The sequence below is a fragment of the Eriocheir sinensis genome, chromosome 44 (assembly GCF_024679095.1).
Source record: "Eriocheir sinensis breed Jianghai 21 chromosome 44, ASM2467909v1, whole genome shotgun sequence".
Taxonomy (NCBI): domain Eukaryota; kingdom Metazoa; phylum Arthropoda; class Malacostraca; order Decapoda; family Varunidae; genus Eriocheir; species Eriocheir sinensis.
In genome coordinates this window covers 799505-825281 of record NC_066552.1, presented here as the reverse complement: position 1 = coordinate 825281, position 25777 = coordinate 799505, and the positions used below count along the sequence as shown (strand labels likewise).

Sequence of the window (25777 nt, the reverse complement as noted above, 5' to 3'; positions counted from 1 at the left end):
AGACGCACCGCCGCATTGATCAGCTGGGAGGAGGAGGCGGCTCACAAAATCCCCCACAAAATTAAAACCCGGTCACTTTAACCACACAAACCTTGACATAGACCACCAAACACCACCACACCACTAAATAACACCCGCCAAGACACATGGCCGGCCGGAGATAGTGTTAAATAAGGCGTGTGAGTGAGTGAGTAGGGGCCGTCCTGTCACCATGAGGGGCGGGCTGCCGTGTTTCCTGTTTTTTGTGTTCCTGGTGTGTGTCTTAGCGAGGATTAGAGACCCGTACAAGATCATAGGCGTGACCAGGAAGGCAGAGACCCAGGACATCAAGAAGGCCTACAAGAAGCTGGCCAAGGAATGGTGAGGCGGGCCTCGGTGTTTTCCTAGAATCACACCCAACACGGATTTGTTTAGAATTACACCCAAATTGTTAATGGTTTTTGGTATTTCATCACTTGGTAATCACTAGGTAAGCAGCCATTAGTTAGGAATTACACCCGATTAATGTTTGGCAGTGTTGGTATAGAATCACACCCGACTCATGCTATAGTCTGTTCAGAGCATGAAGTCGGTTCAGGGTGTGGCAGATTCCTGAATTCCCATGGGTGCGGCGCTGCCAGTTTGACCGCCAATTATCAGATTAGCACCGTCTCCCTACCTACCCACCCACAACCCACCTCTTTATCTCTCTCCCTCTCTCTCCCTCTCTACCCGGGGGAGGGACCTAAGGGGACACGCCGACCACCACCACCACCACCACCACCACAACGTGGCACCATGGGAAAAAATCGCTGCCACGTGTCATAGAATTTATACAAATCGTTGTTATAATCCTAAACATCGACACCCATTGTACTATGTAGCTTCCTTTACTATATACAGAATATATAAAATATCATTTTCAAATAGCACATGGATGGGAAATAAGAGAGAGACGCATGTATGAAGGTTGATTTGGCAGCATGGCTCTGAGGTAAACGACGATACCAGCTCCACCCTGAACTGACTTCATGCTCTGAACAGACTATAGTGGTAGACACACTTACCAGGATTTCTTACACTGCATCTTTTTATTTTAAAGTATTATTACCGAGGTCAGGCTGTCTCACTGCAAAGGGCACCGCTGTGCTATATGAAAAACTTTGTAGATATTATCCACAACCGAATTGGTTTTCTGTTCCAAGTCTCTCGTTCCTGAAATATTCATTTTTTTTTTTTTTGCAACAAAGGAGGCAGCTCAAGGGGACAAAAAAAGGAAACAATAATGAAAAAAAAAGGCCGCTACTCGCTGCTCCTAAAAAAGAATCAAAAGAGGTGGCTGAAAGAGAGGTCAATTTCGGGAGGAGAGGTGTCCTGATACCCTCCTCTTGAAAGAGTTCAAGATGTAGGCAGGAGGAAATAAAGATGAAGGAAGATTGTTCCAGAGTTTACCAGTGTGAAGGATGAAAGAGTGAAGATGCTGGTTAACTCTTGCATGAGGGGTTTGGACAGTATAGGGATGAGCATGAGTAGAAAGTCGTGTGAAGTGGGGCCGCGGGACGGGGGGAGGCATGTAGTTAGCAAGTTCAGAAGAGCATTCAGCAGATGGATGGTCTTCAGGACAGCACCATCATGGATATACTGATAGAAGATAGAAAGAGAGGCAACATCGCGACGGAATTTAAGAGGTAGAAGACTATCAGTAGTAGGAGGAGAGCTTATGAGACGAAGAGCCGTAGACTCCACTCTGTCCAGAAGAGCTGTGTGAGTGGAGCCCCCCCACACGTGAGATGCATACTCTATACGAGGGCGGACAAGGCCCCTGTATATGGATAGCAACTGCGTGGGGGAGAAGAACTGGCGGAGACGATACAGAACGGCCAACCTCGAGGAAGCTGATTTAGCGAGAGAGGAGATGTGAAGTTTCCAGTTGAGATTTTGAGTTAAGGATAGACCGAGGATGTTTAGTGTTGAAGATGGTGATAGCTGAGTGTTGTCGAAGAATAGGGGATAGGTGTTTGGAAGATTGTGTCGAGTTGATAGGTGGAGAAATTGAGTTTTTGAGGCATTGAAGGACACAAGGTTCCTTTTGCCCCAATCGGAAATGATAGCAAGGTCTGAGGTTAAGCGTTCTGCAGCCTCCAGTCTGGAGTCGTGTACTTCCTGTTGAGAGGGTCTTCTATTGAAAGAAGTTGAATAATGCAGAGTGGAGTCGTCGGCGTATGAGTGGACAGGACAGTTTGTTATGGAAAGATCATTGATGAATAACAGGAAGAGAGTGGGTGATAGGACAGAGCCCTGTGGAACACCACTGTTTTTAGGTTTAGGGGAAGAACAGTGACCGTCTACCACCGAAGAGATAGAACGGACGGAAAGGAAACTGGAGATAAAGGAACAGAGAGAGGGATAGAATCCGAAAGAGGGCAGTTTAGAAAACAAAGACTTGTGCCAGACTCTATTGAAGGCTTTCGATATGTCTAGCGCAACAGAGAAAGTTTCATTGAAACGACTAAGAGAGGATGACCAAGAGTCAGTTAAGAGAGCAAGAAGATTGCGCCACTATAAACACTCGCCTGCGCCAGAACGGGCTTTGTCGACCATCAGGCCCCACCTGGAAGAAGCCTTGGGCCGACCATCAGGCCCCACCAGGAAGATGAAAAAAAAAAAGAACGCCCCTTGCGGAACCCATACTGGCGATCAGATAGAAGGTTGGAAGTGGAAAGGTGCTTTTGAATCTTCCGGTTAAGGATTGATTCAAAAGCTTTAGATAGACAGGATTGGAACGGTCACCCTTCTTAGGCACAGGCTGTACAAAGGCATACTTCCAGCAGGAAGGAAAGGTAGATGTTGATAGGCAGAGATGAAAGAGTTTGACCAAGCAGGGTGTCAGCACGGAAGCACAGTTTTTAAGGACAATAGGAGGCACTCCATCAGGTCCATAAGCCTTCTGAGAGTTGAGGCCAGAGAGGGCATAGAAAACATCATTTGGAAGAGTCTTAATAACAGGCATAAAGGAGTCAGAGGGGGGATGAGTAGGAGGAATATGCCCAGAATCGTCCATGGTGGAGTTCTTACAGAAAGTTTGAGCGAAGAGTTCAGCCTTAGAGACAGATGAGACGGCAGTGCTGCCGTCAGGGGAAAGGAGAGGAGGGAAAGAGGAAGAAGTGAAATTGGAGGAGATATTTTTGGCTAGATGCCAGAAGTCACAGGAAGAATTAGAAGAAGCAAGGTGTTGACATTTCCTATTGATAAAAGAAGTTTTGGTAAGTCGGAGAATAGATTTGGCATGATTCCGGGCTGAAATGTAAAGGTCATAGTTAGCGGGAGTTCGAAGGCTCTGGAACCTTTTGTGAGCTGCCACTCTATCTTTAATAGCACGAGAACAAGCGTGATTAAACCAAGGCTTTTTAGCATGAGGAGTAGAGAAAGAACGTGGAATGTATGCCTCCATTCCAGAGACAATCACCTCTGAGATGCGCTGGGCACACACACACAGAGGGGTCTCTCTCCTGGAAGCAGTAATCATTCCACGGGAAATCGGAAAAGTACATCCTCAGGTATTGAAGGAAGCAGCTGCCTCTTGTAAAGATAATGCTTACAATATGGATTCTTTTTTGGTCCCTGAATGCAATGCAGTAGTAATTAACTTCCGAAAACAAAAGGGGGGTCAAGGGGGTGTAGCTCCCCCATTAAGTAGGTTACAGTAGGTTGTTAGATTAGGTTAGTTTAAATTTATTTGGCATGCGTTGTGTAAATTAGGAGTTTGATCATGTTTTTTAAAATAACTAGTTAATAAGACTGCTTTTGAACATTAACAAAACTCCAGTTGCTAAATGTAACCTGAGGGATGGTGACCAAACCTAACCCCAGCAGAGCAGGAACCAAAATCTATTAAGAGTTTGCGTTGAATGTTTTACTTGATTTTTTTTTTTTTTTTGCAGGCATCCTGACAAAAACCAGAGCCCTGAAGCCAGTGCAAAGTTCATCGAGATCAACCAAGCATATGAGGTGAGGCCTACCTACTCTGACTTTGCTTCTGCCATTAGTTTCCTTTCCTTTCCATACCTTTCCTTTCCTCTCCTTTCCTTTCCTAGCCTATCTTTTCCCTTCTTTCTCATTCTTATCTTTTCTGTACCCTCTCTATTCTTTCCTTTCCTTTATTTCTGCCTACTTCTGACTTCTTTTTCTCTTCTTTGGAATTGTAAGGCTCTATTTTTGCCTCCATCTCCAACCAGCATCATTTGAATATCTCCTTCTGCTTCTCCTCAAATTATTTCTCCCATTCTCCCTCCAAAAACTCCTCTTCCTCCTCTAGTTATTTCTCTAACTCTTCCTCCTCCTCCTCCTCCTCCTCCTCCTCTTGTCTCACCACCACTATTGCCAATCTTGCAGCTGCTGATGGACCCGGAGCGCCGTCGCCTCTTCGACACGACGGGCCAGACGGAGGAACAGCCCAACTTCCGCAAGACCCACGACTACTCCTCCTACGGCCGCTTCGACCCCTTCGACAACATCTTCAGCAACTTCGGCGGGAACTTCCACTTCAACTTCAAGCACGGGGAGGGGACGAACATTTACAAGAAGCAGTCGATAACATACAAGTGAGTGGCGGTGATAGTTTGTGGTGTTTGTTATTTATGTTGGGTGTTTGTGTGTGTGTGTGTGTGTGTGTGTTAGGAATATACGATAATTTTGTATTTTATTCAAGTTATTCCTTATTTATTTATTTGTTATTAGTTATTCACAACACATATCAACCTTTTCTTTCTTTCTTTTTCTTTCTTTATTTTTATTTTTCATTTTATTTTATTTTATCTCTTACTTTATTTTGTTTTGTTTTATTTATTTATTTTTGTGTGTGTGTCTTATACTGGAAATCCTCTTCAGGTCGTACCAAAACTCCATCGTCCACCTGAGCAAGAAGCAGCCGTACCTCATCCTCTTCTATGCTGTGTGGTGTGTGGCCTGCGCGCACATCGAACCCATCTGGAGGAGACTCAACGAGGAGCTGGAGCCCATCAACTTTGGGATGGCCACTGTAAGCATCACCAGAATTATTACTATCATTAACATTTTGCTCTTTCGTGGATTTATCATGAATGTTACACTTATTGGGGGTCCCTACTGTACTCATATGCTCTATTTCTTCTTTTTCTTCTTCGTTTATCATCCATATTTTCCCTTATGGGGTTGCACAGATCTGTTAATAGTACAAGGGTGCTGTAATAGCTCAGTTTAGCGGAAGACTATTTAACGGAAAGCTTGATTCAGCGTAAAACTTTCATTCCGCTGTTGTCGTGCAACTTTTAATTTTTCCGGTGTATGCAGAAAGGAGATTAACATTGACACAGAGCAGCCGTTGTGTGTGCCCTAAACTTTGCCTTATCTTTTCTTTTGACTTCAGGTGCATGCAGAGAGGGAGGTGGAGCTGGCCAAGAAGATCGGGGTGAAGACAGTGCCGTACCTTGTGATGCTCCTGGATGGCCACCCATACCACTACACGGAGCCCTCGGTCAGCATGGTGTCCTCCCTGGGTGAGTCCGGCCCTGAGTTACCCTGAGACCCAGCAAATAATGTATATGTATAGAAGAATTATTATAGATTGGGTCCTGTTGTCATCTTCTAAAACATTTGTCACCTGAATCCATCAAAATGTAAGCATAAGACCCACAAAATAGTTACCCTGAGACCCACCTTAGAATTATTACAGACTGGCTCCTTTTGTCAACTTCTAAAACCGTTTGTTCTCTTCCAGACTTCATCCGCAGCAAGTTCCCTCACAAACTGGTGCAGCGAATCACGGAAGACACACTTGAGTCCTTTCTGGGCGGGTGGCTGGACAACAGGGTATGGAGGCAGTGGCTGGACCTGAATCCTTGTACTTCTTGCTGTTATCTTTATAGGCACTCAGTATCAACTACAGAATTGAGAATGCTACCAATCCCTTTTTCTGCTATGTAATTTTGGGGGACTATGCAGTTGTAGCTTATTTTGTGTATTTCTTTAAGAGGGAATTAGAGATAGGACTAGGCAGGAATGGGAGGGGATGAAGTAAAAATTTATGATGGTGACAGTCAGATCATTGCATAAGAATGTTGCATCTCCTTTTTCTCTCTTTCCCTGGCAGGTTAGAGTGCTGATCTTCGGGCGACTGGACATCATACGACTGCGATACCTCACGGTTGGGTGGGAGTTCAAGGAGAGAGCCGTCATAGGGTAAGAGAACTGTTTGTTGATGTCATATTCTCGGGTATATACATTTGCACTGTTTCACTGGTAGTCTCTTGTGATACCTTTTCTCTCAATCTTTTATTATTGCTATTAATATTATTATTACAAGAGACAAAGCAGGTAGGTAGGGAGGAATGAGGGAGGGAGAAATCTTGTCCTTAAAAACTTTACTAGAATGAGAGCCATTGATGTCATGTTCTCAGGTATGTGTAGATGGACTGTTTCATTGGAGGTCTCTCTCTCTTCATACCTTTTCTCTTCATCTTTCCCTATAAGCTCTACCATTGTATTCCTCAGTTCATATCCCACTGCTGCCACCATTGTATTCCTCTTCAATCCCAATCCCACTGCTGCCACCATTGTATTCCTCTTCAATCCCAATCCCACTGCTGCCACCATTGTATTCCTCTTCAATCCCAATCCCACTGCTGCCACCATTGTATTCCTCAGTCCATATCCCAGTCACAAGATCTTGGCTGTTTCATTTGCTTCTTTATGTATCCCAAACAAGATACATCGATGTCCTATTCCCAGGTACGTGCAGATGGACCGGGCGGACACGGACAGCATACGGGCGCGCTACAGTGTGTCGAACAAGGTGGACACGCTGCTGGTCTTCCACGAGGACATGCACACGCCCGTTGCCTCTGTGGCCATGACGGACCTGCCCTACCCCACCATGAGGGACATCATCGAGGGGAATAAGTTCCTCGTCCTTCCTCGACTCTCATCGCAGGTGTGTAAGAGCTAGCTTCTCCTCGTTTCTCTTCTATCTTCTTCTTTTCACTTAGTATCCTAATTTTTCCTTTTGACCTCTCTTCTCTTCTTTTCTCTCTTCTTCTTTTCACTTAACATCCTCATTTTTCCTTTTGACCTCTCTTCTCTTCTTTTCTCTCTTCCTCTTTTCACTTAACATCCTCATTTTTCCTTTTGACCTCTCTTCTCTCTCTCCTTCTTTTCATTAAACGTCCTTATTTCCCTTTATGATCTCCCTTCTGGCCACTCTTTTCTATTTTCTTTCATGGGAGTAGTGTTTGATTGTCTTTTTTTCCCCTTGAACTGCTTCCTTTGCTGTATAAATACTGAAGAATGTGTTTGTTTTTGTATTTTTCTTTTCACTCGTAGCCACTGTTATGGTGATTTAATTTTACATATGTTTTTATACAGTAAAGAAGACAGACCAAGGGCAAAAAATAGTCTTAAAAATTCTTCTTCGATAAGTAAAACAGATGATGAGGCTGAGAGAGAATGGTCAAATTTACTCATCAACATCATTATCATCATCATCGTCATTACATCTTCTAACCAGTATTGTCATTCCCCCCAAGGCTGTGTTTGATGCGCTGTGCCCCGTGGAGTCAGTGCGGTCGCGGCGGCGTCTGTGTGTGGTGCTGGTGACTCAGAACGACCCCTCACATGACCCGAGCCGAGCAGCGCTGCGGGAGTACGCCATGAGTGACCAGGCGAGGGAGAGAGACCGAGTGCGCTACACCTACCTCTTCCGGGAGAAACAAGTGGAGTTCATGAATGCCTTGACCTCAGGTAGGGGAAGGAGGCGAGGGCATGGCTAGTTACTTCCCTGGGTGTCTTCTCTAAACATGTTATCAAAAGGAAAAGTTCAAAAGAAAATCAAAAAGCCTATATAGCAGATACACCATGAATGCTTTGATGTTAGGTGGGTTAAGGAGAGTGCATGGCCTGTTATCTCCCTTGTTATCCTTACCTTAAAACAGAAGAGAATCAAAACAAAATCAGATCAGAAGGAAAATTACGGAACAGAACAGAGAGACCTATATGTATAGCAGATAAATACTCATTAACATTTTGCAATACATAAGAATAAGACAATATTACCTACAGATGGAGGGGTTAGGAGTTATGTATCATGCTAAAACTAGTCTACTACTACTATTACCATTACTGAGATCCATGAGAGGGAATAAGGGGAAATCTGGTGTGTTTTTTTCCTTTTTCTTAATTTTGGCAACACTTCTCATTATCTTATTTATCTTTTTTTTTTTTGCTTTTTCTTAATTTTGGCAACACTTCTCATTATCTCATTTATCATTTTTTTTCCTTTTTCTTAATTTTGGCAACACTTCTCATTATCTTATTTATAATTTTTTTTCCTTTTTCTTAATTTTGGCAACACTTCTCATTATCTTATTTATAATTTTTTTTTCCTTTTTCTTAATTTTGGCAACACTTCTCATTATCTTATTTATAATTTTTTTTTCCTTTTTCTTAATTTTGGCAACACTTCTCATTATCTCATTTATCTTTTTTTTTTCTTTTTCTTAATTTTGGCAACACTTCTCATTATCTCATTTATCATTTTTTTTGCTTTTTCTTAATTTTGGCAACACTTCTCATTATCTCATTTATCATTTTTTTTCCTTTTTCTTAATTCTGGCAACACTTCTCATTATCTCATTTATCATTTTTTTTCCTTTTTCTTAATTCTGGCAACACTTCTCATTATCTCATTTATCTTTTTTTTTTTCCTTTTTGTTAATTTTGGCAACACTTATTATCTCATCAGTTGTCTATCAGTTGTTTTTCTCCTTTTCCCTTTTTTTGGCAACATTTTTAATTATCTCATTTATCAGTTGCCTATCAGTTGTTTTTCTCCTTTTCCTTAATTATGGCAACACTTCATTATCTTGTATCTTCCTGCAGCGTTTGGGTCACCTGTCGATTTTCTCAATTTTGGCAACACTTCTCATTATCTCACCAGTTGTATATCACTTTGTTTTTCATTTTTCATAATTTTGGCAACACTTATTATCTCATTTATCATTTGCCTTTCATTTGTTATCTCTTTTCTCAATTTTGGCAACACTTCATTATCTCGTACCTTCTCACAGCGTCTGGGTCACCTGTCAATATTCTCAATTTTGGCAACACTTCTAATTATCTCATTTCAGTTGTTTTTCTCCTTTTCCTTCATAATCTCGCATCGTTCTGCAGCGTCTGGTTCTCCCGTCGATTTTCTCAATTTTGGCAACACTTCACCATCTCGTATCTCCTCACAGCGTCTGGGTCACCCATCGAGACCAACCACCACATTGTGATCCTGTGGCGCAAGGACCAGAACCACCTCAAGTACGAGTGGCTGGAGGGCGGGTGGGAGGTGGAGCCGGAGAAGCAGAACGCATCCCGGGAGTCCCTGAAGGCGGCCGTCCAGAGACTCCTGCACTCCAACCAGCCCATGCCTTACGAGACTGTGGTCCAGGTTGGCTATGGCAACTCCTACTAGCATTTTTATTTGTTTATTTTTTTTTACGACATAGGAGACGGCTCAAGGGCAACAAAAAAGTGCAAAAAAATAAAAAAAGCCCACTACTCGACGCTCCCAGCAAAACCTCTTAACCCTTAGATGGTGGTGGAATTATATATATGGCAGACGGTCCACAATTCAGACGGTCAGTTTTGTATGGCAGAAATATAACAACACTTCCAGACTGCGGTAGAATCTATATATAGGCGACAGTTAAAACATCTCTTATGTGGCATAACTATATTTATGCAGTGATTGTATATATGGACCATTCATATTGGGGGAGCTACTCTTCAAATACTGCCGCTGTCTAAGGGATAATTTTCATGCTAATCAACGGGGACGTGAACGGGGTGAGTGAGCAATTATGAAAGAGCGGAGGTGTTTGGGGGGGTATGTGTGTGAATGTGTGTTTGTGTGTGTGTGTGTGTGTGTGTGTGTGTGTGTGTGTGTGTTCTATTTATCTGGGTTTTTGTTATGTCTATTTTTTGAGGCAAGAGAGGAGCTATATCGGGTTGTTACATACTTGACTTACTAAACGTACAACAATTTTTCAGGAGCTCTTTGACGAACATGCGCAGGGGATCGTCTGGCGGATCATCAACAAGCTGGTCTCGGTGCAGGACTATCTGAGGTAAGGGTCCCTTTGTTATATTCCAACCCTTGAAAGATATGAGGCATTCAGTGTAAAAAGGTCTTCTTCACATAATCCCTTTGCCCTTGAGATGGAAAAAAGAAAAAAAAAATACTGTCTTGCTATCATTGCTAAATCACCCTCAGAGACAACGTGACGGAGGACGACCTACTTCCGGCGGTGTCTATCTTGGTGACGGTGCTGTTCATCGTGGCCGGCGGATATGTCATGTCCTATCTGGTGTGAGTGTGCCCTTTGCTCTTTGTTTTAACCTTCTCGTATTTGTTGGATTGAGTCAGGATTGTAATTTCTCGTATTTTAATCCGGTAGCAGCGGGGATCACGTTTCTTAATGGTCCCTCCAAGCGAGAAAAATGAGTAAAAATCACCCCTTACACAAACCATTTCATAATATATATCAAAGCATTTGTGGTTAGATTATGTATCATTTATTTTTTGGGTTTATATCATGGCACAAATTTGGCCTGTCGCTGCTACATGATAAAGCCACAAATTTGGCCCGTCGCTGCTTCCGGGTTAACACTTTTTTATTGTGCGATTCTCTTAACCTGTGTAAAGGGGGACATGCAACACGTGCACCCAAAAATAGAAAATAGCTTCTATCTATCTATATCTCTGATGCCCTGCTTTGTCACGAGATCTTCCCTCCAGGGCATGGCCGCAGCAAAAGTGTCTCCATCTCTCCCTGTTCTGGCACTTCCTCTCACCACATTCAACCCTGCTACTTCCACCTCTTTCTCTCTAATACTCACTCATCCTGTTGTCTTGCAGGAAGTTGGAGGAGGAGCGCGTGGCCAAGTCCAACTTCACCTTCGTCGACCAGACCGGCAAGGTGACTGTCCAGCCGCAGTTGCGAGTCCATGAGCTGCGTGGGGAGTCCTACAACGGGCTGGTGCGCATGCTGAAGCCTGGCTGCCGCACGCTGGTCATGCTGTGCGACTCCGAGAGCAAATCCAAACTCATGCCAAAGTTCCACACTGCTTGTTGGCCGTACAGGAAGTGAGTGCATTTATTTATTTGTTTTTTTTACAGTGAAGGAAGGAGGTCGAGGGCAAAAATAAATGGGGAAGAAAAGACCTGTTAATCGCTGCTCCCATAGAAGAAAGTACGGCCCGTATTCTCAGATGCTTTCGGCTCTCACAACCAATAATTCCCAAGCCACAAAAGAGATTAGTCGGGTTCTCAGGAGCAATTTTTCACATGGTGCAGAAGCCTTGTCAAACTATCATTGGGCTCATTTAAAACTACCCATGGAAATACTAACACAACCTCTATGAAAGCCTTGTCAAGTGTGGGTGTGTAGGGACTGAAATGTTTAAGAATGTGGCCATATAGATGAGTGATCCAAGTCTTGTTGCACTGTTCCTCTCTGGACCCTAATTTTTCCCTCCCCCAGAAACAAGACGCTGATGTTTGCCTTCCTGAACATCGAGCGGGCATCGGCGATGGAGTGGTACAAGCGCATCCTGGTGTTGGGGCTGCCTGAACCTCGGGACCTCAACATCAACCCCAAGAACACCATCGGCACCGTTATTTCCCTCAACGGCCACAGGAAGTACTACTGTCTCTTCCACGCCAAGCACCCCGAGGGAGCCTTTGGGGTAAGTTCCGTCCTCACTCATAGTAGCTGTGGTGGCGTAGACCAATCTTTCCAGTAATAGGCAGGATGTTCCTACACTGACTCTGCCTTCTATTGGGGAGGGGAATTTGTCACCTATGTAAACAAACTGCACAAGTCTTTATTTTCTGCTTCTCAGGAAATCAGAAAAGAACTGTCTATTGGGGAGGGGAATTCATCACCTTAGTAAACAAACTGCCTAAGTCTTTATTTTCTGCTTCTCAGGAAATCAGAAAAGAAACGTTTATTGGGGAGGGGAATTCATCACCTTAGTAAACGAACTGCCCAAGTCTTTATTTTCTGCTTCTCAGGAAATCAGAAAAGAAACGTTTATTGGGGAGGGGAATTCATCACCTTAGTAAACAAACTGCACAAGTCTTTATTTTCTACTTCTCAGGAAATCAGAAAAGAAACAGTTATTGGGGAGGGGAATTCATCACCTTAGTAAACAAACTGCACAAGTCTTTATTTTCTACTTCTCAGGAAATTAGAAAAGAACTCATTATCTCATTTGGTTTAAGATTTAGGCAGAAATGAGAAGGCATATTCTAGAACACTCAAACCCTGAATAATGAAGGCAACTGTACGAAATTGGGCGTCACATGTATAAAAATTGATGTGAACAAAAAGCTGGATATCGCTGAAAAATGACTTAAGCGATTATTTTATGAGGGTGACGATATGAAGCAGTGTTTGAATAGGGTGCTTGAGGAACATCCTACCATTATGACGTCATGTTGTAGACAGTTAAATCAGCAAGCAATGTAGAATATCGCTCTTTGCTCCACTGCATGTCACAGTATTCGGTTCTCTCCTCTGTTGTGTTGCTGTGGTGGCGGGTCTCCGTCCTCAGCCGTCCCACAGCATAGTGGATTATATTTAGTTAGCACATCACTGATAAAGCTGAATGTAATAAACAGACTGAGCAAGTTGCTTTCTATGTAGTCACAATAAATACTCAAGGAATTAGTTTGCATGGACACCAGATATGTTTTGCTCATTCATTATAATAAAAAAATCATTTGTGCTCCCCAACTCTGTATAATCATTGGTAGAGTTGTGGTATTTGTTATATTTTCTGGGTGTTGCTATAATGAATTTTAATCTTTCTTGACATACTGAGCTCCCCCTCACTGCTTGACACATTACTGTTCTCACCTGGTGATGCGTATGACTAAACATGTGTGTATGTGCGTGTGTGTGTGTGTATGTGCGGATGTGAGTATGTGTGTGTGTGTGTTCCACTAGTGCGTGCTGGGAGCTCATGTGCACCCTGGCCACGGTTGTAATGTCTCTGTGCACATTGTTCCTTGCAGCTGCACCCCGCCCCAGGGACAGCTGAGAAAGAGGGGCTCCGTCGGAGGGTCAGTATACTTGTGGTTGAAGAACTGCGACATTTCCCTCCGCATGGCATTCCGTTACGTTATCATGACCTATGACTAGTTGTTTCCAGGGGTTGTCTGGCCCTGCTTTACGGGTGCATGTACCAACATAATGAGTCCCTTGAGGATGCAGTAGTAGACCAGCATTTCATAAGCCACTTGTGTTCATGGATGGCACAACTTTCTAAAGTTCTGCTGCGGACTTTACTGTAGGGTGCTGCTTGAGGTTGGCCTTCTCTTGCAGCTGCTCCATAGGGGTGTAAATAGCTTGGCTCAGTAACCCACACTACTGTGTTTGGTACCTGTATGCGCACTGAAATGATTTCCTAACAAAACAGCAGCGGTTGTAGTGACCCCATTGATTGCAGCAATATATCATATTTTCTAATACTGCTAACAGAGTCCATCTTCAGGGTATGTGATCCTTTCCAAGCCTGTGATTGCCTCTTTCTATACTAAGGGCTTACCCGCACATGGACCACTTACCACTGGACGGTGGCTGACACTTTTTTGTGGTGCCAACAACAGGCGTGTTTAATTTCTTGCCACAAAAAAGTGTCAGCCAGCGGCCACTGAAAAATGTTAATTGTGCGGGGAACCACCCTCTTCCAGTCCTCCTTAGCCTCGACTGAGCTTCCCTAGCCTAGATAGGAATGTTGAGTAGCGGGACCTTTGACGGGAGTGTCGAGGGAATGATGAATGAGAGTTCTGGTGCATTGCTTCAGGAGTCCATGAACTGCATCTTAGGTTGTTAATGTTCATTAAGACTCAACACCTTGTATAGGATTTATATCAAGACTGCAGAGCATTGACAAGTATAGGTTCCACTGTATTGCTTCAGAACATTCCATAGGCTGCATTGTGGTTTCATAAAGTTCACTCAAGCCTCAACATTGTTATATCCTTGAGTTTCATGTCATTTGTGTGTGAATGTGTTGGCCATGAGAAGAATTATCTTTTATCTGTCCCTGTGATGCCATGCCACTGCCCTGAATGCCTTTATCAGTGTGTTAAGAGATTCCTGTAAGTGTTGTGCTAATTCAGCTTTGTGTTGGTGTTGCAGCACCCGCGCTCCGGCATCAGCGGGGACTTCATGGGGTTCAGCGACAACGAGTCAGAGTCTGAAGCGTCTGACCCTGAGGTGGGGAGCAAGAAGAAGGACTCTATTGCTTCCGATGTGAGTGTTGGTGGGATGCAGCGACCTGTGTTGTGCTGTTGTTGCAGCTGTCATTACCATCATGAACCTCTTCTTTCAGGCATGTTTTGGATCATTTGTCTAACACAAGCTGCTTCTTGTCATTGCCAGAGACCGCTTCTAAACTACTACAGCAACATCCTGTTTGAGGAGCAGCTGCTGGAGGGGCTCAGCAACTGGATGGACCGCCTCTTTGAAGGCACCACCGTGCGCTACCACATCAACTACTGGCCGGACTGGCCGGGTAAGTAGTGGGTGATGTGGGAGTAACTCATCACGTACATAATAGAGGTCTTTTTGACCCCCGGCCCCGGCACAGGAAGAAGGAGAGACAAAGATGATGGTGACAAACATGATGCCAGAACAGCCATGCTCAGGGGCCAAGTTTTTACTTACTTGATATCATGAGTATCCTTGTATCATGAGACTTATCAAGTGTTTTGTGTTGCTGTTTAACTCAGTTACATTATTGTGTTCAGCAATTATCTATTGTAAAGAGACACTTCAGGACACAGTCACAAGCCTTTGAGGTCGCTGGCATGGTCTGCGGTGGAACACAAGGCATTGCGGATCATCCCTGAGAAGGTCACACACACAATACATTCCTTCCCGTTATTACTCCATTGTGTACAAAATAAATGTTCATATTGCTAACACACCTGTTCTGCAAGTGAGTGACCGAGCGCTGGCCACCCGCCGCGGTGACCTCCTTGTTTGTACTCCAGCATGGGACAGAAGCTTAGGCGAGTCTAGCAGAATATAGAGGAAGTTAATATATTACCTTTTATAAGAGCTACAGCTTGTACTAGTATAGACACACAGGGTGATTCTCAGTACATACTTCAGGATAGGCGTATTTAAAGCTATTCAGGTCATCACATAACAGTACTTCCCTTTGGTTCAGTTGACATTCCCGCGGATCACGGTGCCGGTACAGGTGAGTTCTGACGTGGTGTGCCAGCCCTCCAATGTGACACTTGAGGCTTGTAGTAGCTAGTGGCAGAGATCTGATATTTATTTCTGTATTGTTATAAATTGAGTTTTTAATTGTAGATGTTAATTTTATCAAGTCTTCTGTCATGCCAAAGTTTTTATATCATCCAGTTTCCATCAAGTCTAATCTGAGTAGCACCATCATCATCCCATTGCAATATCTATCATAATACTTACTAGTCCAAGCATATTATACATTTATTAAAGACATTGTGTTTACCAAAGACTTTATCAGGATTATTAATTTTATTATATTACAGCCATATCAATTATTATCTTCATTATTATCAGTGTTCACAATTCTTTATTCTAATAGCAGTAGCAGATTTAATTGATAATTTTTACAACAGTTATAAGGTATTTCATAAGGCCTATAAAATCAGCACCTGTATTATCATCAATGGCAGTTGGAAAGCTGAACAGATGCATACAAGTAACAAGAACTAAAAGAAAACATTTACCAATCTTTATTTTGACATTTCATCTTTACGTCTCAGCTCAATTTTCACGAGTAATTTTTTCCTGAATGTGAGAACTCTTTAGAACGGTGCATGAGAACTATGTAACTCATCCACCACTCAGTTCTCAGTAACACATCCAACACCCAAAGGAACGTTCTCTGCAGCTCATCCAGCACCCATCATTCTGTCATCCACACTGCCCAGCTTTGCCTACCCAGGGTCGCCCCACGGCACCCTCGTCACTCACACGTGCGGGTCATTTTGCCTACCATTCATGTTTGCTGTCTTTCCGTTGTTGTTGTTGACGTTGTTACTGTCAGTGTACATAAGGGACTGTCATGAGACGCGCTTGCTCGCCCCCTGGCACCACACGGGGGGACTCATTGCAAGCTTTTGTGGATTCGTTCGATGTTTGGTTAAGTTGCGTTAGACCGTTCCGTTCCTGTTGCGTTTATTTATTTTCATAGCGATAGACCCCAGTTTTCGTGCGAGGATGCGGTGCTGGTTTATACTTGCTCCTGAATGTCTGCGGATAAGTCTTTCCTATGGCCTGGGTTCATCGCAAGACCTCAACCCTCATCCCATTTCCAACCCTGACCCCCAAACACTACACAGAGAGTATCTAGTATGTCATGCAGTTGTAGGTCTGATTTTTACGGTAAGGTTTAGAGTTGCTTTTTAGGTGTGGTACTTAAACCCCCTTCATTTATCTCCATTGTAAATACTTCAGAAATCATTGTACCCATATTTACTACATGCATTTTACCTGTATTTACATGCATCTAAGTATGTATCCAAGTTAGGTAAGAAAGTTCAAACTGTACGGAAGGTTTGATAAGTTGGTGAATCTGTTTTGTGTTTGTGTTTTTTCGTTTGAGTGAGGTTTGGCAATGCTTCCCATGTGGCTGTCTGTATCATGGATTGTTGATGCCTCTGAGAAATGTAAACAGAGGAGTGTGATGAATATTGGTTCCTTGAGACCAGTTATGAAGGTTGTTTTAAGCCATATTTTTCATCAGTGTATATCCTGTAAAATAAGTAATTGACGCAGCTCATGGGCCAAAGATATCAGGAACATTATTACTGAAGAGTTTGATGAATATTGGTTCCTTGAGACCAGTGATGAAGGTTGTTTTAAGCCATATTTTTCATCAGTGTATATCCCGTAAAATAAGTAATTGACGCAGCTCATGGGCCAAAAATAACAGCAATATTATTACTGAAAAGTGTGATGAATATTGGTTCCTTGAGACCATCGATGAAGGTTCTTTTAAGGCATGTTTTCTGGCAGTGGTTCATAAAGTTAGCAATTGTGTCTGTAGAAGGGATAGACACAGCTCATGGGCCAAAAATATCAAGAACATTATTACTGAAGAGTGACGAATATTGGTTCTTTGAGACCAGTGGCAAAGGTTGTTTTAAGGCATGTTTTCTGGCAGTGGTTCATAAAGTTAGCAGTTGAGTCTGTAGAAGGGATAGACGCAGCTCATGGGCCAAAAATATCATGAGCATTATTACTGAAAAGTGTGACAAATATTGGTTCTTTGAGACCAGTGGCAAAGGTTGTTTTAAGGCATGTTTTCTGGCAGTGGTTCATAAAGTTAGTAATTGAGTCTGTAGAAGGGATAGATGCAGCTCATGGGCCAAAAATATCATGAGCATTATTACTGAAAAGTGTGACAAATATTGGTTCCTTGAGACTAATTATGGTTGGTTGTTTTAAGGCGACGTTTTCCATCAGTAAATTGTCCATTCGTAAAATAAGTAATCGAGTCTATTTGAGGGACAGACGCAGTTCATGAGACAAAGATAAGTGGAACATTATTTCTGAAGTGTCACAAATACTGGTTCTTTGAGACCAGTGGCGAGGGTTATTTTAAGGCAGCAGCATTGCTTCCCCATTCATAAAATTGGTAATAAAATGACGCTGGCAGTTTGTTCATATAGGTGAGGATAAGGTACACAGTCTAGTCAGAGCCTCGGCCAGTACAACACACAGGGAAAATAGAACTCCTTGCCATGTTCCTGATAGGGTAGGTTTGCCAGTCCCTGCACAACCTTTAACATTAACACTCTTGCTCCATATCAAGGCAAAAAAAAAACTACTGTGGCATATCGCTTGGTTATTGGCAAAGTAGATTAACAGTTTTTATTTTGACAGTTGAATAGGAGTTAATTTTAGACAGTTGTTCAATTTTATGCCTCAATTTAATTTTGTGGACATGTATTTGTTCCTGATTAACTTTCTTTACTTTAATAGTTGTTAAATTTTACACTTCAAATAAATTTTTCTGGGTATTGTTTGTTCCCTATGGTAGTGTTCAATTTCAGACCAGTGTTTTTCCCTGATAGTAGTGTTAATTTGAAGTGTGTGTAGGGGCTTATTTTTCTCCCTTTCTTCCTCTTTCTATGATCAAGAGTGGGAGAGACTCATAACCTGTCTGACCCCATAAAGGAAAAATAAGGAACATTAAACAATTAGAAGAATAAGTGTTAAGGGACTGGCAAAGCTATACCCTACACGTGCTGTTCAGACATACTGGAGGTGCGCCTAACCTGTGAAAGCCTCCGATTGTGTCAAGGAGGCAACCGTCAAGGAGATTTACATGCAATGAACTGTTTTATCTTTGTGTTATTTATTATGTGTTGTCTATCGGTGGTTTGTGATCGCCGACTCCTTTATACCTATTTCTACGAGGCCTTTGTAACTGGTTTTCGTCGAGGTAACGCCATTGGTTGGAGAGTCGTATGGTTTTAGTGGATTTTTATTTTGGGTTGGTGTGCAAGCTATTAGCCGGATATTTGAAACGTTGTATTAGTATATATTAACAGTTTACGTGGTTGGTTTGGCTTTGATTCAATTTTTGGGATGGTGTTAGCTTAAGTGGAGAAAACAAAGGAAAAGAAAATAGAAAGGCAAAATTCAGTGGAGGCAAAGTGTACAGAAAAACAGAGCTCAGGGCAGGGTGGAGTATATAAGTGTGTGCAGTGAAGTAGCTTAAGTGAGCATTGTGAAGTATCTAAGTGTTTACCATGGGGGTGGAAAGGTGGGCTCTTTCCGACACCCTCAGCCCCGTTGTTGGGCCTCCTCCTTGAAAAAGAATTGGGTATCCCTCTACCAGCCGTCTGGGGGGTTGCGCGGCATGCACCGCCTTCCTCCCTTGGGGTATATCCCCAACGAAAAAAAAAAAAAAAAGTAAGTTTAAAGGCAGGGTTAATTATATAAGTGTGCACAGTGAAGTAACTAAAGTGAGCATTGTGAAGTATCTAAGTGTAAAGGCAGGGCTAATTATATAAGTGTGCACAGGGAAGTAACTATAATGAGGATTGTGAAGTATCTAAGTGTGAAGAACCAAGTTGGACCCAAGAAGTAATACAGAGGGAACAGCTCAAAAGAAGGTGTTATATTTTCACTATTAACATATTACAAACTCATTCATAAAGTGATACAAAGTGGAACAGCTCAAAAGAACGTGTTATATTTTCACTATTAACATATTACAAACTCATTCATAAAGTGATACAAAGTGGAACAGCTCAAAAGAAGGTGTTATATTTTCACTATTAACATATTACAAACTCATTCATAAAGTGATACAAAGTGGAACAGCTCAAAAGAAGGTGTTATATTTTCACTATTAACATATTACAGACTCGTTCATAAAGTGATACAAAGAAAATCCACAAAACTAACTAACCACGGCTTGAAAAACAGGTAAAAATTTTCGGTTAATATATTGCAAACTTATTCATTAAGTGATATAAAGAAAATCCACAAAACTAACTAACCACGGCTTGAAAAACAGGTTAAAATTTTCACAGTTAACACATTACAAACTCAGCCATAAAGTGATAGGCCTATATAAAGAAAACCCACAAATCCATCTAACTACGCCTTGAAAAATGGAAAATCAAGACAAAATCACCCACATTATTGTTAGTAGACTGATATGACGTTTAAAATCATCAGGCATTGACTCTAAAACCATATTGCATGATGGCTTCTGTTACTTTGATATTATATGCTTCACTTCGAATAAACATGTAAGTTGATACATTATAACCCTGTATGTCATTATCCTTGGACCGTGATTATAGGAAAAAATAGCCACTTGATAGAACTTTGAGTCGAGCACGTGGTGTCAGCTGTTTCGAGTTGCCAAGGGTAGTTTATGTGTTTTAGCCTTTATATGCATTATCTGGCGACAAAAAAAAGGTATTATATTAGTTAGATGAATTTTAACTCCCTTTTTAATACTCTATGTCTGGAAGCTTATTTATTCCCAGATTTCACTTGTTGGATCCATGGGTTGGATCAGCTGTTTCGAGTTGCCAAGGGTAGGCTATTTATGTGTTTTAGCCTTTATATGCATTATCTGGCGACAAAAAAGAAGGGATTGTATTAGTTAGATGAATTTTAACTCCCTTTTTAATACTCAATATGTCTGGAAGCTTATTTATTCCCAGATTTCACTTGCCAAAAAAATAAATACGTGTGTGTATGTGTGTGTGTGTGTGTGTGTGTGTGTGTTGAATCAGCTGTTTCGATATGACAAAGGTATGTTATTTTCTATATTTCCGCCTTCTTATGCATTATCCGGCAGCTTACTTATTCCCAGATTTCACTTGTCAAAAAAATAAATTACGTGTGTGTTGGATCAGCTGTTTCGAGATGCCAAAAGTACGTTATTTTTTATATTTTCGCCTTCACATGCATTATCTGCTGACAAAAAACTGTTCCTATATTAGTTTTATGAATTATAACCATCTTTCTAATACTAGATACGTCTGGCAGCTTACTTATTCCCAGATTTCACTCCTATTAAAAAGAAAAGCTCGACCTTCAGTTAGATATCATGTGTTGTGGTGTGGAGGATGCTTCAAGGATGTTCCCGTGATGTTATTCCCTCCACTGGGCGTGTGTTATGTGTGCTATGTGTCCCCTGTGGCCATGGCTGCTCCACTTATCACCAGGGACACATGGGAAGGATAGAAGATAATGGCGAGGGAGAATTACCTTGAAGAACGCCATTTATCTGCGTGGAAAGGTCAGTGGAAGGCGTTTTTTACATTCTTCATCTATTTCCATATCTATTTCATGCCCATTAGTTCCATATGCGTGTGTTCGTGCGTATGTTAGCTGTTGATAGTGTGGAACAAAAAAAAGGTGGAGAAAATGGCGAAGGAGATTTGCCTTGTGGGACGCCATTTATCTGCTTGGAAATTAAGGTTAGTGGAAGGCGGTTTTTACATTCTTTTATCTATTTTCGTATCCATTTCATGCCAATTAGTTTGATATGAGTGTGTTCGTGTGTACGTTATCAAGTTTATAGTGTGGAATTAAGCAAAGGTGGTGAAAATGGGAAGGCGGTTTTTACATTCTTTTATCTATTTTCGTATCGATTTTTCCAGTGTGGAATTAAGCAAAGGTGGTGAAAATGGGAAGGCGGTTTTTACATTCTTTTATCTATTTTCGTATCCATTTCATGCCCATTAGTTTGATATGAGTGTGTTCGTGTGTACGTTATCAAGTTTATAGTGTGGAATTAAGCAAAGGTGGTGAAAATGGGAAGGCGGTTTTTACATTCTTTTATCTATTTTCGTATCCATTTCATGCCCATTAGTCTGATATGAGTGTGTTCGTGTGTACGTTATCAAGTTTATAGTGTGGAATTAAGCAAAGGTGGTGAAAATGGGAAGGCGGTTTTTACATTCTTTTATCTATTTTCGTATCCATTTCATGCCCATTAGTTTGATATGAGTGTGTTCGTGTGTACGTTATCAAGTTTAATGTTTGGAATTAAGCAAAGGTGGTGAAAATGTCCAGTATTTGCTGTGTAATATAACAGCAAAAGATGGCGAGGGAGAATTGCCTTGAAGAACGCCATCAGTATGCTTGGACAGGTTAGTGGAAGGCGTTGTTCACATTATATATCTATTTTCATGTCTATTTCCTCATGCCAATTAGTTTGATATGAGTGTGTTCGTGTGTATGTCAACCAGGTCGGTATTATAAGACATTTTCGCTTCTCGCATCCGCTATTTCTAAAGGTCAAAGAGGGGGTCAGTCGGGTTCTAATGTGTGTTTCTTCAGGTTCATGGTACAGAAGAAAGGTCAAACTACCACCAGGGTCATGAAACTACTCCTGGAAATGCCCACAACTCCTATGAAAGCCTTGTCAAATATGTGTTCTTGGCCGGCAAAATGTCTTGTAATACGACCCACAGTATTCGGGGGAAGACATGTGGCGTGTGAAATAGGCTCAGTTTACCATGCGTTTACATGCGTTACCCGTGCGCTTCCTCTCCTTTCCCTGTTATTCCTTTCCCTCCCTCCATCTCTTCTTATCCCGTAATATGACCCTGAGTATTCGGGGGAAGACATGTGGCGTGTGAAATAGGCTCAGTTTACCATGCAGCCACTTATTTCCGAATGCGTTACCCGTGCGCTTCCTCTCCTTTCCCTTTTATTCCTTTCCCTCCCTCCATCTCTTCTTATCCCTTTTCCCTTCCCTTAACATGTTCATTGGTAGAAATAAAACCAATAATACAAATGATGAGGATGACAAGACAGCAAAAAAGAAAATAAATGTGTGGTTTATTGTTTCTTATGTGGCTGTTTTTTTGTTTCCTCCCAAAATTCGTGTTCTTGGGCCCGTTTTTTTTCGTTGTTTCTCTGTAGGCCTATCCAAAATCCATATCGTGACTTTTTTTCGATATTTTCTCTAAAAAAAATGTATTCGTGTGGCTATTTTTCCACGTTTCTCTCCTCTTTCCAAACTCGTATTCATATGGAGCTGTGTTATTTTGATGTTTCTTTTCTATTCTAAGACTCAAATAACGTGTTTCATCTCTTCTTTGCCTGTAAGCTATTCTTTAAAAAATATGTATATCACAGAATTAAGGTCACCATGCACTCGTCCCTTACCGCTCGCGTGCCCAAATTGTATCCTGCAAACTAATCTAACTTTCCAACTTCACTTTACACATGCATTTTGAGTTAGTTTGGGTCGAAATTCGGAAACTACATGAATTCTAAGGGGAGTGTGTAATTTGTATGTAAATAATAAACCATGAATATGCAAGTCACCCCCCCACGGGACCTATGCAAGGGTAAGCTAAGGAAAAAGCGAGAGAAGAAGATGGCATACATTTCACTTCATATTCTTTGTATATATTAAGGTTAGGGGTATCTTAAGCGATTCCCATTACGCCTATTATGTTTTAGGATGTATGATTTTGCTATACACTTATCTATTTTCTTTTTGGGTGTCTTATTATCCTCATCCTTCATATCCTTCTCTCTGTCTATTCTCAGTCCCATATTCCCTTCCTTTCACCTATTTCCTCACTTCCATATCCAACATCCAACAGTAATTCTTTTGTGGGTTAATTTCTTACGCATTAAATTGGTTCCTCATGTTGCAATTACGAGTGTATGGGTGATAGGCTGTATGGGTTTGGTATGGGTCATTCTGCTGTGAGTTCTGCTGTGGGTGGAGAGTTGAGATGCGTGTAGGTGGATGAGGAGGTTGCATGGTGAATGAAGGCATGAAGGAGGAAGTAGGCTATTAGGTTCTGTATGCGAGTGGTGAGTTGCCATGCGTGGACGAGAAGGAGGAAGAGGAGAGAGAGGAGAGGGTGGTGAATGAAGGTATGAAGAAGGAGGAGGAAGCATTAGGTTGGAGGAGAGGGGAGTGAATGAAGGAGGAGGAAGTATATTAGGGAGAAGGAAGTGGTGAGAGAAGGAATGAAGGAGGAGGAAGTATCAGGTTAGTTTGGAAAGCTGTCTAGATACGTGGTGTTATAGCGGTGTATATATGAAGCATGCTGTGAATTCACTCTCCTGTTCCTAAAAATGTTCGTTGATGTTTTTTTGCTTCCCTTTCCTGTTCCTAAAAATGTTCGTTGGTGTGTTTTTGCTTCCCTTTCCTGTTCCTAAAAATGTTCGTTGATGTGTTTTTGTTTCCCTTTCCTGTTCCTTAAAATGTTCGTTGATGTGCTTTTGCTTCCCTTTCCTGTTCCTAAAAATGTTCGTAGCTGTGGTTTGCATCTTGAATGGTAAAAAGCACCCATGGAAACCCTGCTAATCTTCCCTGCGGCCATAGGAAATAGTAATGGGGGACTAATACGTTTAAGAATAGACGTAATAGTTGATATCCTTAGTGTTAATCGGTGTTCTGCGCAGCCAGCCCACGCAGGAGGCATTTGTATCGTGTCTGTCCCGTGGCCGTGGCGGGACAAAAGGAGGCGGCCCGTTGATCTGTAGATGCTCAGGGGAGGCGCCGTGACCTGAGGAAGCCGCCGTGAGAGGCCCTTGGTGAGGCTGAGGATCAATACAGCGGTGGTGATGGCGGCGGTGGTGGTGGTGGTGGTGCGCGGGGTGGTGCCTTTTTCTAGGGTGTTCTCTCTCTTTCTCTTGCACTCCAGCGGTTTCCCTCCTCCACTCCAGAGCTTCTTATGATTAACTAACCTCATTGCAACGTCAGCTACTCGTATAGGTGGTGGTGGAGTGTCATTTTCTAGGGTTGTCTCTTTTAATCTTTCACTCAAGCGCTTTCCTTCCTTTTAATACCTTCTAGAGCAGTGGTTCTTAACCTGACTGAACCCCAGGGGTTCGGTGAGCCAGTATCAGGGGTTCGGCGAAAGCTCTCAGGAACACACTGAAATTTTGCAATTGAATTTTATGCCAGCTTTTCTTTAATTTTTGTATTAATTAAAATGAAATTATTTTTTATATTATCCAAATATACTCGAATTTTAAAGCCATTTTTCTTCATTTTTATATTTTTTTTCGTACTCGAGGGGTTCGCCTTCTGTGCGAAGGCTTTCGTTAGGGTTTGACGCCTCTGAAAAGGTTAAGAACCACTGTTCTAGATTGATCGAGCTTCCCGTTTGTAACTCTATTGCAAGCACATCCACTCGTATTGGAAGTGGTGTTCGGGAGGAGAAATGGAGTGTCTTTTTGTAAGGTTTTATCTCCGTTTCTCTTTCTTTCTAGCGCGTTTCCTTCTCCAAATACACCTCACATCGTCCACTATCCTAATTGCAAACACATCCACTTACATCCCGGCACCAAAACTAGACTAACACAACACGTTCACCACTTCTAACCACAAGAGAACATCACTTTTATACGGACACCACCTCAAACCACACCACTAACACCACACCACGTCAATATCACTCTCATCATCTCACACCACTCCAGTCACAATAATACCATCACTACAACTGCGCCACATAACACGTTACGCCATCACCACTGCAAGATAGATGGTGGGAAGGCAAGGAAGGAGGGAAGTGAGAGAGAGAGAGAGAGAGAGAGAGAGAGAGAGAGAGAGACGTCTAAGTCCACCTATCTTCGTTTGGTCCCATGTGTGTCAAGGGGAGACTCAGTGTAAGGGATTTTGCTTACCATACTTACTGAGTGATTGACTGACTGGTGGGTGAAATGATGTGTTTAACTGATAGAATGGTTAAGGGGGGATTCTATATAAGGGATTTTGCTTGCCATACTGACTGATTGACTGACTGACTGACTGATTGATAGGTGGCTGACTTGATCGGTTTGACTGAGTGATTGGTTGGGTTTGTTGAGTGATTAACTGGATGAGCGCCTCTCGGGTTAATTTCGCTGAGTGGTTGATCGATTGAGTGGTGGATTCATTAACTGGTTGACTGGCTCTCTGATTAAATGGAGGATGAGTGGATGGATGAAAAGGTATTAGCTAATTGGATGAATGAATAATTGATTGACTTGGTGAGTGGATGAGTGAGTGAGTGAGTGAGTGACTGGCTAGGTGACTGACTGACTGACGGCTCGAATGGTATGGTGGTTGAACACACACACACACACACACACACACACACACACGTAGTCACGGAGTACAAATGTTGGTGGAGAGACTTGTTTTAAAGTGGAGAGAGAGAGAGAGAGAGAGAGAGAGAGAGAGAGAGAGAGAGATATGGGGGGGGGGAGGG

The 25777-nt window shown here is 42.2% G+C and overlaps 2 protein-coding genes across 12 annotated transcripts in view; both read left to right on the top strand.

The window, feature by feature from the left end:
• On the top strand, nucleotides 1-19856 carry LOC126980241 (dnaJ homolog subfamily C member 16-like). 11 transcript variants are annotated; one of them, XR_007732986.1, is made up of 18 exons: nucleotides 1-360; nucleotides 3921-3987; nucleotides 4372-4580; nucleotides 4867-5017; nucleotides 5384-5513; nucleotides 5735-5826; nucleotides 6107-6195; nucleotides 6745-6946; nucleotides 7539-7752; nucleotides 9246-9445; nucleotides 10048-10124; nucleotides 10271-10366; nucleotides 10916-11143; nucleotides 11541-11745; nucleotides 13079-13126; nucleotides 14208-14321; nucleotides 14451-16785; nucleotides 16922-19856. XR_007732986.1 is itself a non-coding variant. In XM_050829914.1 (17 exons), exons 1-17 carry the CDS (start codon nucleotides 212-214, stop codon nucleotides 14589-14591), a joined length of 2412 nt encoding a protein of 803 aa, XP_050685871.1. In that variant the 5' UTR covers nucleotides 1-211; the 3' UTR covers nucleotides 14592-19856. The 11 variants fall into 11 exon arrangements, 2 of the variants coding, with proteins under 2 accessions (XP_050685871.1, XP_050685873.1); XR_007732993.1 differs by having other exon boundaries at nucleotides 14451-17057; nucleotides 17356-19856; XR_007732989.1 differs by having other exon boundaries at nucleotides 14451-17057; nucleotides 17206-19856.
• An 837-nt stretch (nucleotides 19857-20693) lies between these two features.
• Nucleotides 20694-25777, top strand: part of LOC126980238 (uncharacterized) — a 57883-nt gene continuing 52799 nt past the window's right edge. Inside the window, exon 1 of the mRNA XM_050829907.1 lies at nucleotides 20694-20841. The gene's annotated coding sequence lies outside the window, so the exon portion shown is untranslated. The remainder of the gene's footprint in view (nucleotides 20842-25777) is intronic.

Coding starts and splice junctions, on each gene's coding strand:
- LOC126980241 (XM_050829914.1), top strand. CDS start 212: ATGAGGGGCGGGCTGCCGTGTTTCCTGTTTTTTGTGTTCCTGGTGTGT. Junction 5,514..5,734: donor CAGCATGGTGTCCTCCCTGG/GTGAGTCCGGCC, acceptor GTTCTCTTCCAG/ACTTCATCCGCAGCAAGTTC. Junction 10,367..10,915: donor TATGTCATGTCCTATCTGGT/GTGAGTGTGCCC, acceptor GTTGTCTTGCAG/GAAGTTGGAGGAGGAGCGCG.